The sequence below is a fragment of the Pogona vitticeps genome, chromosome 4 (assembly GCF_051106095.1).
Source record: "Pogona vitticeps strain Pit_001003342236 chromosome 4, PviZW2.1, whole genome shotgun sequence".
Taxonomy (NCBI): Eukaryota; Metazoa; Chordata; class Lepidosauria; order Squamata; family Agamidae; genus Pogona; species Pogona vitticeps.
In genome coordinates this window covers 62,563,491-62,579,325 of record NC_135786.1, presented here as the reverse complement: position 1 = coordinate 62,579,325, position 15,835 = coordinate 62,563,491, and the positions used below count along the sequence as shown (strand labels likewise).

General features: G+C 42.1%; 1 protein-coding gene across 2 annotated transcripts in view; it reads left to right on the top strand.

Annotated features, from left to right (window-relative positions):
• PTCH2 (patched 2) overlaps positions 1 to 8,734 on the top strand; it is a 65,967-nt gene extending 57,233 nt beyond the window's left edge. For both annotated transcript variants that reach the window (XM_020783326.3, XM_020783327.3), the window contains 6 exons: positions 32 to 315; positions 1,958 to 2,095; positions 3,242 to 3,384; positions 4,461 to 4,560; positions 4,906 to 5,154; positions 5,703 to 8,734. In XM_020783326.3, coding sequence (XP_020638985.3) covers positions 32 to 315; positions 1,958 to 2,095; positions 3,242 to 3,384; positions 4,461 to 4,560; positions 4,906 to 5,154; positions 5,703 to 6,113 — 1,325 coding nt within the window. In that variant the 3' untranslated portion in view covers positions 6,114 to 8,734. The remainder of the gene's footprint in view (positions 1 to 31; positions 316 to 1,957; positions 2,096 to 3,241; positions 3,385 to 4,460; positions 4,561 to 4,905; positions 5,155 to 5,702) is intronic.
• Positions 8,735 to 15,835: the final 7,101 nt, after the last annotated feature.

Here is a 15,835-nt window from a genome sequence, read left to right as displayed (position 1 = left end):
TATCACTAATGGCTACCTCTCTTTCTGACAGTCCCAGCTGCTCAGCCCTTGGAGTTTGCTCAGTTCCCTTTCTACCTCAATGGATTGCGGCAGACATCGGACTTTGTGGCAGCCATTGAAAGTGTGCGTGCCATCTGTGATGAGGTGGCCCAGACACATGGTGTACTCAGCTACCCCAGTGGCTATCCTTTCCTCTTCTGGGAGCAATATATTGGCCTGCGCCACTGGCTTTTGCAGGCCATCAGCATTGTATTGGTCTGCACTTTTCTGGTGTGTACTCTGTTGCTACTCAACCCTTGGACTGCTACTATCATTGTGAGTATTTGACTTCATAAGCACGAAATACCTAACAGTGACAGAGATTTCTGTGTTGTCAACTTCCTATAACTTGTGCTACATGCAATTGCATTTTGGGACTGGGCAAAAAGAATGGCTGTCTTTCTAAAATCAACTTACACAGTTTTTAGCTTCAAGATTAGGATGGTAGACTTAAATGTCCCCATTCTGAAGTGTGAATCTTTTCTAATTATCAATATTCAGTACTTTTACTTTGTACCTTATCTTATGCTTTAAGGCCTAGATCCACTACTAGTCTCATCTAGAGGAGACCAATTGGATCAACAGAAATTACATACTCCTTGGCTTGTCAGGTTCTCATTTATTTAGTGAGTATGTTCTAGTTGTGGCTAAAAGTTGGATTTAAGCCAGATAATTTTTCTTCTATCATTAAGACAATTGATTTCAATCTTGCAGCTGGAATACATTAAGAAAACAAGCTGATCTGTAGTTTTCAGAATTAAGTTGATGACGGAAGGCATGTTAGATCACCTGAACTTGATTTTTTTTAGTGAAGGCCTCTAGAATTCACGTTTTCTCATGTTTATTAATGTACATATTGTGCACATGAATGCACCAAGAAGCTAGGATTGGGTTCAGATTCCTACATAGTATTCTTACAACTGGAATGGCATTTCCACTATCAGATAACAAAGCAGATCAGTATCTTTCTAGAAGCACACATTCTTTTCTCCCCTCAAGCTTTTCTCCATAGTGCTCAAGGGGTTAAACTCTATGTGACTCACTTGTACATTAATAGGCATGTTCTCTACAGTGTTTATGTCCTTAACCACCCTTTTCGATGGCAGTCCATCCAGAGCCCTATACCCTTTGCCCACTAGTATTAACCTGCATATAGAACATCCACTGCCATTCCATTAGAATAAGTCCTGATTCAGATATTAAACTCATCTCTTTGTGGCACTGGAATTAATCATTAATCACTATGACTACTTATTAAATTTATTTTTAATTTATGATCTCTATAGTATTATCATGATATTCATATTCTTAGCTGTTAGCATTTGTAGCCATGAGGGCTGTACTGTTACACTAAGAAATACCAATATAGGCAGCGAAAAAATCTGGATTTTGTCCTAACAAGAAAAGAAGAAATGGAACATGCTTGCATGTATTTAATGACTCATTTCTATATTCTATTGTGCAGCAGGTGTTTGTGTGTGTGTGTCTGTGTGTTTAAGGGTAGCTGTGTTAGCCTATTGAAGCAAAAATCTCAGATCCCTGTGACACATTAAATACGATTGAGAAATTATTACCTCATGACTTATTGTGAACTATAGCCTACTTTATTAGATCCCACCTTTATTTGTTTGGCAGTAAAAAAAGCAGCAGAGAGAAGAAAAAGGCAATGTATATATTACATAAGGACTTGTGCCAAGTCCTTATGTATTGACCACTGAATACAGAGGTTTTTATAGAACATCCTCTGATTTCTAACCTTGTGGACAACATCCTCAGCAGCCATTAATTGAGCCAGTAGCACAACTTGTTAATTAGCATACAGATTTTTGTTCCTGGCTTCCTGTTATCACACCAGGCTTTCTTTCTTTGCCATGGCTTCTGGGTGAGAGATTAACCTATCATTTTTTTTCTGACCCAGGTATTTGTTCTGGCAATGATAACGGTGGAGCTTTTTGGTATTATGGGCCTGATGGGGATCAAACTGAGTGCCATCCCTGTAGTCATCCTCATTGCTTCTGTGGGCATTGGCGTGGAATTTACTGTACATGTGGCCCTGGTAAGTAAAAGATCTCTTGGAGCTAGTACTTACAAACAAATAGCTTACATAAAAAATATGGGAGGCAGACAAATTCCAAAGCTTCTAGCATAATTTGTAGAGCATTAGGTAAACTGAGAAATGGAGCACACGTTCCTCCCATTTTCAGGGCTCACCCTTCTGTGCCATCAAATTTTGTTCTTATTTTTAAAAGCTATTTTTTCTTTTAACAGCCCATTTATTTTCTCTCATCCATTTATTTTTACTGCTTCAGTAGGCAAATCAGTAGATATGGTGGAGCTAACTGTAAAGAATGTAATATGTAAGACACAAAAATTAACACATGATCAGTGAAGGGTGGAGAGAAGAAGTGTTGGAAAATCAAATCTCATTGTCATATAACGTAAAAATTCCCAAAGATATTTCAGTTTTTAAAAATGACAAAATAAAAACAATTAGTTACATAAGGATGGCTCATTGTGCTAGATCACCATGCATCTTCAAGGCGGTTAGAATCATATCAATAACATGGGATTCAAGGCTCTCTGAATTTTTGTGGACCCATACTTAAAGGAATAGGGTTCCCTGAAGAGCCCTGTAGAAACTAAGCACTCTTTTTTCCTACCAGATGGCTCCGTATGTAACATTACAACCGAATACATTCAAATGACCCTGATGGCCCTCACCCAGTAAGACTATTTGGATTGACCATGTTTTGTCTGATCCTGCTTACGTTAAAGTAGATTTGTTGTTCCTTAACAACCATCATCCGAGCGATCATCCTAGATGGTCAGAGTGGAGCTCAATTAACTTCAATTATGAGCACAAAATTGGGGTGCTGATGGTTTGCAACTCCTTATGCATTAATATGTGTAAATATAAAGCTATAATTGTATGTGAGCTGAAAAGTAGAGTTGAAACTCTGTTTTCAAAGAAACTGGAGTCATTGCTGTCATTTCTCGCAGTTTAATATCCTTGTTACTTATCCTGAGACAAATAGGAACTTGCCCTAGCAGTAGCACTAGTAACACAATCTGGGCCTTTGACTCTTCTTTGCTGCCAAGTGGATCCATTAACAGGCACTGGGGTTGCTAACCCTTTTATGAAGGTCTGTCAGGACAATTCATTCTCTTTTTGGTTCTTTTCTGACTGACTGTCTTTTCTCAGGGTTTTCTGACAGCCATTGGCAACCGAAACCTGCGCTCCACTGTGGCCCTAGAACACATGTTTGCTCCTGTGATGGATGGTGCTGTTTCCACTCTGCTTGGTGTACTTATGTTAGCTGGTTCGGAATTCGACTTTATTCTGAGGTACCCTCCAGTGGCTTTCTTCTTTGCTTCTAAGCATGTTCCATTGATCTATTAGGCTACCTGCAAGTGAAATTTTAATGTCCCATGGGGCCAATCCTGAAGGGAATGGGAAACTGTCTTTCTTCTGGTCTGGTCATTCTTGTGATAGTGTCACACATGGCAGTTTGTCTGAGGATACCAATCAAGAATGAAAATAAAGACAAGAACTAATAAGATGCATGACAGTTCTAGGGCAGGATTGTGTCAAGTTTGAGGAAGAAAGCTCTCTAATTTGGACATCAACATTCAAGGTTCAGATAAGGGCTTTGTATCTCACATTAATTCCTTTTCTATCACCTTCTCCTAGAGCAGAGGAGGTGCAGCACTTACTGCTGTAGGCACTATATTGGCTCAGATAAAAGGTATTATTCCAGTTGAAGCAACACTGACTTAAAACTAGTGAATACTGAATCTAGATCTGGCCTGACAACTACATGGGCATCTGACAGATCTGTCTGATTTGGCCACTGCACAGGAATCTAGCCCAGGGTCAGCCAGCCCTAGGTGATGAAAACTGCAACCAGTTGCTGGTATATATGTCACTTCAGTTCATTGTGCAATATATTGTATATCCCAACAAGTTCCAAGTCCCGCAATTGGAGCCCCATACCTCATGTCTGGCCTTTGTAGTATGGAAAATACAAGTAAGATAATCTCTCCCACAAAATCTCCTAAATGTGAATCTAGACAGAGTGGATACAGGAGTGAGGAATGCATATGTGTTCTGTCAGTATTTGTTGATCTGTTCAGTCAGAGCATGAATGTTGTGGGGCAAGGGGAAGAAAGAGAGATTGGTGTGGTATACTGCCAAGAACTTCCATACCTACACTCTGTATCATCTGAAAACAGGCCCCGTTATCTGTCACCATCAGAATAAATAAATACACTTCTCAAAGAAGCCACAGAGTTACTCTAGATCTCTGGTACTGATATGGAGAAAGAAAACAGGAAAATTATGAATTCTTACATTAAATATTCTACTATGTGCAGATGAGCTACACACATGGTAATTGCTAACTTCCTTCTCCCCATTCAAGGTATTTCTTTGCTGTGCTCACCATCCTGACAATTCTGGGCCTGCTCAATGGTCTAGTGCTGCTGCCTGTCTTGCTATCTATCATTGGGCCACCTGCAGAGGTAAAGAACTCTTCTTTATCACCAGCTTGTTCCAGAATCCATGGGGGAAATAATAGGGAAAGGAAGAAAGCGTTTTGTATCCTAGTGTCAACTGTTATTGCCCAATTAGAGTGGAGGAATGTGTCTGAACACCACCCAGGCTCTGTGCAAAGCCTTTATCAATGAGTGGACATGGATCTGCATTTTTACCTATCTGTGGCAAAATTCAGAATCTGCTTTATTGAATGGAATGGCTGTGTAATTATGTGTGTGCACAGACAGAAGATATCACACAAAAGCACAAAGGCAGGAGACCCTTTGTCACCATCTTCTCTTAATGTGCTTTTTTGCTTTTTTTCCCTATAGGTCACACCAGCAGATAATGGCAGCCGCCTGCCAACACCATCACCTGTCCCACCACCCATCAGCCACCACAGCTTCTATGTTTGTCAGCATGGACAAGCTTTTAGTGACTCCTCAGACTCAGAGTATTACTCAGAGAGTACTGGTGCATCAGACGTTGGTGAAGATGATCGGAGCACCTACATTATCCCCCCAACCCAATCACACATTTTGGTCAAGGCCAGCAAAAGCCCCAGCTTTCCCAAAATCACTGTAAGTGCTCACAAGAAGTCAAGGGAGCTAGAATAATAGTTTCTCCAGAACTGAGAGGGGAAGAAAGAATAGGAGCAGTGATTTTGGTTTCTGTCCCTTTTGTTTGGTGTGAGAATTAGCATTTAGTAGTCTGCGGTGGGTGAGCCCCAAGAGACAATTCACAGAATCTGTAGGAAAAACCCTACCCAAATAAGTTAAAACAATGGCACTAGAAACTATGATGTTTGACGTTTCCCCCCATATCTATTTATAGTATAGTTTTGTGATTTATATGGATGAAATAAGAATCAAAGTTCTGTCAAAAGTTGTTTAGGAATTGGAACAGATAATGCCAAGAGACAATTGCTGAAATCTTAAGCTCATTGCATCATATCTCAGGAAAACATAGTTTTTCATACAGTCTCAGCTTTACTGTAGAATTAATGCTCACCTTTTTAAAGATCTGAAAGATAACATTGTAAGAAGCACTCCGTTCTGATAGTATATTTTTGTAGCCTCTTCCCTCCTAGGTCCAACATATTGACATCAGTCTCCTCCTTCCCTGACAGGTTGTGAAAAGCTACAAAGGAAGCTCGGAACCACCCCTCTCACACACTGCAGACTGGACCCAAACCACAATCCCCGGAGGCCACTTGCTGACAACTGCCACAGAGATCAAGGATGCTTCACAGCAGCAAGAGCAGCCCAGTCACAGACTAGGGCCTTGGCTGTCTCGGACTGCCCCCGTTCCCCCTCGGACCGACCCCCCTGCTCATAGCACCAAAGTGCCAACTCTGGGACCTGGTGGCACTTTCACCACAGTTACAGCTACTACTTCAGTGATGCTGGCCTTGCATCCACCCCTGCCTGGCTCCTGCCGGGGCTACACACATGAGGGCTTTGAATCTGATAGCCCTGAAGAACCTGTTATAGACTCGTATGACAGCTTGGAACTGCAGAACCTAGACCAGAGACACTAAGCTCTTCACGTGGCCAGGCTAAGATCCTGACTCTAAAACTCCTGCCTCAGGGACAGGATGTGCCCAGCATCCCAGCTGGGGGCAGTGGCCCAGATTGTTCACACTCACCACAGACTGTGAAGTTTGCTGGATCCACAGAAGTTCTTGCACTGTGACTGACCAACCTTACATATAGACAGTGCCTTTGAGAACTGGAGCAAAGGAGGGCAGATGAGTCTACAATAACTATTCAGTGAAAAAGATGATGGGAGAATCTCTCAGCACCTGATACTCCTCTCTCCCATGCCTGGTTTCTTGGTTGAAAAGGCTTCTGGCTTCAAAACAACCCTAGTTTGTGTCCTTATGTTGGACTGGTGGCACATATAACATCGTCCCCACTCACCAACAAACAGGGAAAATTCCAGTCCCATCAGATCTGGAAATTTAAAGTGACCATTTTCAGTATGCTGTGTGAACCATCTCAAGGTGATCACCAGAACAGGGTGTCAGAATTGCCCAAACACCTACCCTCCCATGGAGAGAATAGGACTCAATTTATGTGTGGGAGAAACTATCCCACATTGTGCTGCTATTCTTTTATTTTTATTTTATTAATATTAATATTAATATTATTTTAAGCTGTATAAAAAGAGTCACAAACCCTTTTCCCTATAATTATAATAATTATTTGTTGTTATTGTCGTAGCTCCCTCATTAAAGAAAAGTGGCGGTATCCCTTTAAAGGGAAGCACCAGGGTGATGTTGTAATGGGGAGAGCACCCCCTGGGAGTGTGGAGTGGAGGGAGCATGCAATGGAGAGGCCGCAATGTGTCTTAATGTTCTATGCAAGCTGAGTGGGGCAGGCTGCATGCACTCTGCTTCCACTCCCACCAGCACGTGTCAGCATCTGCCATGTGGCTGTTCTAAATTCTCTTAAAACCTCTCTACCCTATCTTACACTTCTCAAACTTTCTTCTGTGCCCTGCTCTTCATCACCCCAAGACAGTCCATCATTCAAGTGTCCCCTGACCAAAAGTAAAATGCCTCCTGGTGTTTCAACTTCCACTATCATTATTTCCCAATTAATATGATCAATGGGCATAATTCACATCTAATAGAGGATGAATTGTGACTGCACTGGGATTGTTCAGAGCAGATGATTTGTCCATTCAGTTTCTTTGCTCTGGAATGCCTCCAGATAGGGCACTTACCCAACACAGGTAGAAAACAGAGCTGTAATTAATGGAAGAGCAATTCATGGAGGCATGGGTTTATCTGTCTCTCCAATTCCATCTTTTAAGAAGTGCTTCTTACAAAATATTTTGTGTTCCAACTTAGCTGCCTAAGTGTGAAATGCATGTGTACTGTATTGAATACAAAGGGGATGTTTTAAATTGAAATTTAAAGTGTCTGGAGGGAATAATGCTTGAATAAGAAAGACAGGCAACCCTGTGGTAAATTCAGCCATTTACTGCCCTCCTTTGGGGAATGTATAATAGGCCACAGCATATTCGCACTGGGATTGACTGCATACATATCACTTGGGGCCTCTTACTATGCAGTGTTTTTCCTATACTGAGATGATTTATGACTTGCATTCACACAAGCAATGGTATCCCAAGTCTGTCCTCCCCATGGAGGTTACTCCTGTGTAGGAAATACTTAATGTATAAAATTATCCCTTATTTGATCTGACAGGAATTTTGATGTGACAGAAATCTCTTAAATCAGGAACCACTTAAATAAAAATTCCCATCTAGTTGTCAGAGCAGAATGTGTTCAAAAGGAGAAATTAGAATTGGGCAAAACTTTTCATTTTCTATGAAGAAGTATGAATGCTTTAGTTGCTATTTCTGTAATCTCTTCATAGTTCAGCTTCTTTGGCTGAAAATCTAGAAATGAGCAGTCACTTAGCAACAGGCTTGGACCTAAAGAACAATCTCCATTTTGATCTGATATGCTTGTGTTCCACAGAACTAAGTAAACTGCTTTATGAAGTATTTCCATTTTTTCTTTCAAGTCTGAGATAGAAATCTAAATTTAAAGTGCTGATTTTAGACAGCTCCATCCACAAGAGAATGGCCCATACCATGTATGAATTTCTTAAATTTAAAAAAGCATTTTAATCCTTCCTTCAGTCTCATCTAAGGAAATTGGATGACAGTGGAAACACAGTTAAACTATCCTATTTTGTTTTAAAGTTAGCAACAAAATTATATGTTCACATAATGTGCCATTTTTTATAAATGTGACATTCTTTCACCTGATGATTTTGGTGTCCTGGTGCCATTTTCTGTGTGATTACTGTAAGGTGATAGAAAGGAGGCTTAAAATTATTTTTAAAAATTTAAGCAGGGTTGTCACAAACAAACAAACAGCACTATAAGTTGTGTGGAGCAGCAGCAGCATTCAAGAGACCCTTAGATTATTGATAAATCTCCTAAGGGAAGCCACAATTTCTTACTCCCACACTCTTGGGACAGTGATCTGAGATGGAAACAGTTGCATTCCACTCTTTCTTCCCAATTTTCATGATTATAGTCTTTGTTTCTTCATGAAGTTGAATCCATGACTTGTGCAAGCACAAGCAACAGGGCTACAACTGGAAATAAAAAGCTCCCATGTGGGGGAGAATATGGTCATTGTTATCACTTTGAATTCTTTATGGTCCCCCATCTAACATCCCTCTTATGAAAAGATGTAAGGATTGGTTGCTAGCAAGTTTTTCACCCGAAGCTGCAAAACATCTTTAGCTAGTCACAATTACAGTTGAGGCTTCAGGATACCCCCTTTCCAAGTGCAGTTGTTCAGCATAATTTTGCCCAACAATTAGATACAAGTAGTCTGTACTGTTAAAGAGTGCTACTGATGTTTCCAGTGAGTTAACATTTTATAGCTTTCTTTTTAGCATTAGATAATACAAGCAGTGCAGTTGTCTTCTAGCTGTTCTTTGCTAGCTGGATGTTTTTAGTTAAATTGTGACCTGCCTGAAAATGAAATGGTGTGTCCCCTTGGACACAATGGCTAATGGGACACAGATAACCAGATTATTTCTTTGAGAGAGAACGCTGATTCATTCTGGAATTCATTTCCCCAGTGACATTCTTTTTTTTCTAAATCCCTGGCACTTTAAATCCCCTCCCCCATCTTTACCCAAGAACTGTTGTTATGGCAGATTTCGGATGGAAATTTCTATAGAGATGTTCACATTTTGATTATAATGTGAATCCTTCACTATTGCTGTGCTTCCGGTTAAAATGACTTCATCAGCTTAATGCTATCAGATTTCTGAACTACAGTACAGATAAATTTTCTTGTAGAAACTTGCCACATGACAAGGACTGACCTGGATTTGCCCTGTTTTCCCACCACGAAACTACTAAATATAGCCCTGAAACTACTGTCAAGGCTGGAATCTAGGGACAGTTGGCACATCTATCGTGTTTCTTTCCCTCTCTCTTCTTACCCACCAACTGCCTAAAAACAGCTAAGTGCTTCTAGGAAACTCACAATAGAAATGGTGCTCCCCTTGCCAAGTCTGGAATCAGCAAAGCATGGGGAAATAGCGGAAAGGGGGCACATTGTGTGTGCATGGGTGTATTTGTGTGCGCGTGTGCATGTGAGCATGTAGCGGGTGTGCTGGAGATCTTTTAACCTGAAATGTTTTCATGCCATATAAATTATTTATATGATAAAGAAAAAAAGATTTATTTTTGTAGTTTGTACAGACCTCTAGCCTTGCAATGGAAGTTTTATTTTTAAAAGTAAATATATATTATATATAAATCTATATTCTGATGTTGTTTGTGTGCTTTTTTTGTGCTTGCTGTAATCCAGTAGTCTTTGAAATGTGTAGGCAGGATTACACCTAAGAGATTTTAGAAGCTGATGCACATTTTTTTTCTAACAGATGGGGGTGAGTGGAATTTTCATGTGAAAAACGAAGCTAAACTGAAGCATTAATCCTGTTCCACCAGGATCATGATCCTGGTCCAAATACCTTCCTTGGGTGTTATATACTAAAAGATAAAAGAGACAAGAGAACCTATGGTACATTGTGCCATCTTTTCCATATAAGTCCTAGGCTTATATTTTAGGGACGTTTTGCTTTGGTGAGCAGAAGAAGTTTGCATGTATGTGGGAATGTAAAATATTTGCACATATAAACTCCCAAAAAGTAAGAATTCCTGGAAAACCTGTAAAAATGTTATGTATTAATTATATATATGAAACATTCTTCAATATAATGTTCACACTTCATTATGATCATTTCGTTTGGGTCTGCACATGATTAGAATATTTTCTCAAATAAGTTGTTAAACTCCAAGGAAGAAGCTGGCAGACAGACTGAAGAAACACTGAAATTGAGTTTGGTTTTTCAGTCCTCTGTGAGCTACTTGTTCCATAAAAGTTAAAGTTTTTTACAAATGATACTACATAATGTTTTACTCCAATTTGTTAAGTGTCCATAATATTGAGGCGAAATAGTGGAGGCTAAGATAAGCTATTTAAAATCAAAGGTAAATTTGAACTCAATGTAGCATTTCAAGCAATTTACAGACATAAGAAATACCCTAATTATTTATAAAACACACTCTGAAACCAAACTGGCCGGCATTAATGCTGACATGGGCAAAAATGGATAATCAAGGATAGGATTGTTTCTGCAGTGTCAGGCGGAAACAACATTCTCCAAGAAAGGAATATCAAACCTGGTTTCTGTTCAATAGAATTATTTGGAAAGTATTAAAATATAAAAAAAGAGTATAGCACAAATAAAAATGCATGCATATTTTGTAGATGTGAATATGCTGGATAATAATCACATGCTGCCCAGCAATCTTTCCCACAAAACTTTTTTTTCTTTTTTCATTCTTCTGTGAAGCACAGGGATCTGTACTATTCAGAATCAAACCACTGGTTTATTTAGGTCAGTACTGTACTTTACTGCCTGCAGTGACTGAAGCAGTGACCTCAAAATGCTGGCAATTGAAACTTCAAACTTCCAAATGTGAAGCCTGTGTTGCCTTTGAGCTATAAAACATCCCTTTCTAAATATTTTGGGAAAATTACACTGGATGATGGCAACAGCATCATGCCAAATGTGTGTTCTCTCATTTTAAGAAATGCTCTGCATATAATCTGAGATGGATTTTTAAACTGGGTTCACAGTTTTACCCTTACTCATCTGGATTTTATTCAAATTAAACCAGTGTAAATGCAATCCTCAATATATTCACTCAGAAATCCCATTGTAGTCAATGGACCATACTTACAGGCAATTCTGTAGGATTTCACCCTAAATTCCATTCTTTTAAACTCTGAATTGTACATATGTTATTAATTATGCATGAATGTGTAAACCAAAGGTAACTGTGCAGTGGGATGAGCATAATCTTACTGCTCTGGAACCCAAAGATATTCAGTGGGACTGGGCACATGTTCTGTATTGGCTGTGTACTATATAATGCTAGGAACCCTGTGGATGACCTTAGATTGAGAAGTACGGAGAGGAGTTTGGCCCAGGTACAAAAGGCCCCATCCCTGTGGTTGCCCTCCTTGGCATTATCCCACTTTCTACTCTTCATTTCCATCTTGGCACTGACTGCATTGCAGCTGCCTGGCAGTGTTTATTTTTCCATAGTGTGCGCAGGAAGCCAGCACAGAGTGGGGCACAGCCCAGTAACAGTGTGTGTGTCTTGTCAGCAACCGCAGGGACCACAGCTGGGCTGATTCCATAAGTGGAGCAACAAACAGAATTAGGAAAAACAAATGGAGACCAGAGCTCTCACGCACAGCATTGATGGGTCGGTAAGGGGCACTCTCCAAACAAAAAGATAATGTGACTTCTAAAAAGAATTCATCCGTACAATTGCTTTATTCAGGGAAATTACCTACAGCAGTGGTTCCCAATTTTGGGTCCCCAGATGTTCTGGGACTAAAACTCCCAGAAGCCTTCCCCACTAGCTGTGCTGGCTAGGAATTTTGGAAGTTGTAGTCTGAGAACATCTGGGGACCCAAAGTTGAGAAGCACCTGGTGTATAGGATTAACTGAAAGGCAGATGCTTGGCTGCACAAAAATATGACTTAAATTCAGGATACAGTGGCCAGTCTAAAGCAGGGTTTGGGAATGCATCTTTCCAGATTCTATTGAACGGCAACTCCTATCAGTTCTAGCTAATCATTGACAGTGGTGAAAGATGATGGGAACTGATCTGGAGATAAGCTGCTTTTCATGCTATGACATTACGAAAGTATGGCTCACTTATCAAGCTGTAAGAATACAGTACAGAGTTAATATGTGGCCATCAAAAAGCCTTTCTTCTATTACCTGCCTTTTTCTTACCTTCTTACCTTACTTTTTTCCCTATTCACTAGTGGTATTTTCTCCTACAAAATGAACCATATAAAGTTTCTCTTTGTCATGTTCTTCTCTGTGTTATGGCCACTAATTCTACATATAGAAAAACACTGCTGGAATTTAGCTAATTCACTACAATACAATATACATGTTAGTTATAAGGAACGGACTATGGCTTTTAAGTTGTTTAAGAAGTGACTACCATAAATTCAGTGCCTTCCTGAACCTATGGGGTGCAACAACATTATACACCCTCCTTTCCTCAAACACCTTGCTGGGACGTCCCAACAACTTTCAGGAAGAAAGAGGCTTTCAGGAAGAAAGGTGGAGCAAGCTGTGCACTTGTGGCTTGCCCTGATTCCTCAAGCTAGCCTGCTAACTACCACTCCAATTGCCATTTGCGTAGGAAACTGGAAAGGAAGTCATCTTGTTTGGTCCTGTTTGTCTCTCTTTTACAGAGATGCAACTAGAAGGCCAGATAATCCTATATAATCCTAGCTTGGATCAACCACAAGCAAGGATCAGCCACACTGTACCTCATGTGACACTGTTCAACACAATCAAGGTCATCTTTCTCTTTGAAAAAAATTATCGAGATTGTTAGGTAGCTGGCTTGGCTGGCCCTCTAGTTAAGCCCCTAAAAGAATCTGAGAAATGGAGAGCTTCCATTTTGCTTGCCTTTGGAGGGTAGGAGAGAGAAAGTTTTCCATTTCTCTTTATTTATAACTAACATATCAGCAATGTTTTGAAAGATTTAAAAAGGGACCTGATAAAGCATCACTAATGCACTGTGTTAATTAGCAACCATTACAATGAAATGGAAAGCTTTCTCTCCATTCCCCTCCAAGTAGAGTGGAAGGGAAACTTCCCATTTCTCAAGATCATTAAGTGGCTTCAGCAAAGGAACAGCCAGTTAGCCACTTCTGTCAGATTCCAGCAATTATACACTGGAATTGACCAAAACACTGAAGAAAAGAAGTAGTTCCTGATAGAGACTAACAAGGTGCTGGTAGATACTGATCAGGGGTATTCTGGTTGGCAATGGCATGCACTTTGTGAAGTCACAGGAGAAAGCAACAGGTGGTTCCCATCCTAGACCAAACTGCAGGACAAATTCCTACCTCATACTACTCGTAAGACAAATCTGAAACTGCATTTGAGCTTGAAAATCTTGCAAATCTCTTGTATTCAGAGAGGAAGCAAATAATGCTGGATAGGGCAACCAAAGTAGCTTAATGCTTTCTTCCAGGTCTATCTAGCCCTGAATGTGTAGGAATCGACCTACCTCTGCCGTCAGCACTAATTTGGTAGGACAAGCAGGCAAATACGATAAAGTTTACGGCACCCTCGGACTTGAGACAAAGAAGTCTCTTCTCCGCAACAGGTGATTGGGGGTAAAAACGGTGGGCGCTGCTGTACAAAGTATCTTTTTTCAAACGTGCAAAATCTATTTGGCCATGAAGCTAGAAGACATCCGTGTATATTTGCATACCCTGGGAAGGGAAACTTCAGGGTTATTTCCTGTCTTTAGCCCGAGGGTTTCGCCCAAAGCCCTGTCGCGCGAGGTTATCTTGACAGATCGGCGACACTATAACGCCCCCTGCTGGGAGTGGTGTCAGTTCCCTGCAAGCTGACGCCGCTTGCGCGTCCTCCGCCGAGACTCGTCCCGCCGCTGCTCCAAAGAACCACGCAGGTCTTGCCCACTAATTTGTCGAACGTGATGGCCACGGGTGGTTTTCGCTCTTCAGTTTCTGATAAAGGCCCTTGCACGTGAATGCTTCTTCCTCCTCTTACCTTCGTCCCCCCCCCCTTCTTCCCGAAACCGTAGGCACACATGTACACAAACATAGCCCGCCAGAGTGAGGTAGTTGCCCCAGCAGTTTGATTTTGGCGGTCAAGCTGAAAGGACAAGGCACTGTGGATTCATTCTTACCCTGGTTTTGGTTCACTGAGCAAAAGGGAGGGCACGAGATGTTTTGTACGACATTCTGCCGCCTTGTTACTCAGTTGGTGCTGAGCGCATCTGGTGGGAGAAGGAGCGCCGTTTCCCGTTTTATCTCAGGCGGCAAAATGAGGAGCCTGGGCTGGTTCTGTCTAATAGGCACCCAAGTTAGGGGCTGCCTGAAAGAGCCACAGAAGGGCGCCTTCTTCTGCTTCTTGCTCGCAGGGCGCGACTCCGGCCTCCCCACTCTCCCGCTCCCCAGCCCCTCGCTGCCGGATCCAGACTTTGAGAGAAGCGCCTCGATCCGCAGGACAGAGCTGCGGGCAGCTGCGGGGACGCGGCGCCTCCTCCCAACGCCACTCGGGTGGAGGGACCGGGAGGGAGGGCATATACGGTCGAAAGACGAGCGCCCTCCTCCGGCTCTCGGACCCGGGGCACCGCCTTCGAGCCGAGCTATTCCCGGTGCCGCTCACTTGCCTGCTGTGTGGTCTTGTAATTAATCCCCCACCACAGGCGGTAGAGGAGTTACACGTCCTCACCCAGCAGGGGAGCCCCGGCATCCCCGGCTAATCCCCAGTTCTTGTTACTCGCCTCAGGGGGGCCCGCCAGCACCTCCAATAGCCCCTCTAGCTCTTAAACACCCTTCCCCCTCCTCCTCCTTCCTGTCAGAGTCATAAGTGTCTGTGGGGAAACGGACGGAAGGGAAAACTACGAAGGCGGCCCGGTGACCATGCGATGGCTTCTTCTTTCACGCCTCCCCTCCCGCTCGCCCCCCCCCCGCGGGCGCGCGCCTGTCCGCCCTGCACTTTTATCCTTTTTTTGCAAAATTGGCACTGCTCGTTCGTTGCCTCGGAGCGAATGCGACCCCACCTCTGCTTAAGGGAGGGTGCTTTGGGCCTTGTTAGAAAGCCTCGGAAAGGCCGAGAATTGCTGAGGGATGGATGGAGGGGAGCTTACAAAAACTGGGGAGGGATTTTAAAAACGGAGTCTGAGATTTAAAAAAAGGGGGGGGGGGTAGCGAAGCTCCGAAAAGAAACTCTGAGGTGCTGTGAAGTCGGAGGATTTAAGCTTCCCTTCCTGCTCTGCTTTGCATGACAAAAGCCCAGCTGCAGAGATGACACCGTCCCATCCCCCACACCAAATTCACCACCCCAATTACCAATCAAGTCCATTATGTGTCTACAACAGCCCTCTGCTCCTAGGCCCACCCAAGCAGCCAAGATACAGACAGCACATTCTTGACTCATGAATAGAGCCATTTTGCCAGGGGCTCTGTCCCATTCTGTTAAAGCAGTCCTTTTTGCTGTTACTGGGAAATAAATATCAGTCTTGTTGCTACTGTTTGGATAAATTGAAGTCAAGCCTTCTGGCTCTGAAGTGCCTGCTGTGTTGCTTCCATTTAATGTAGACCTTGTTATTAATTTTGGGCAAGCCCAGCAT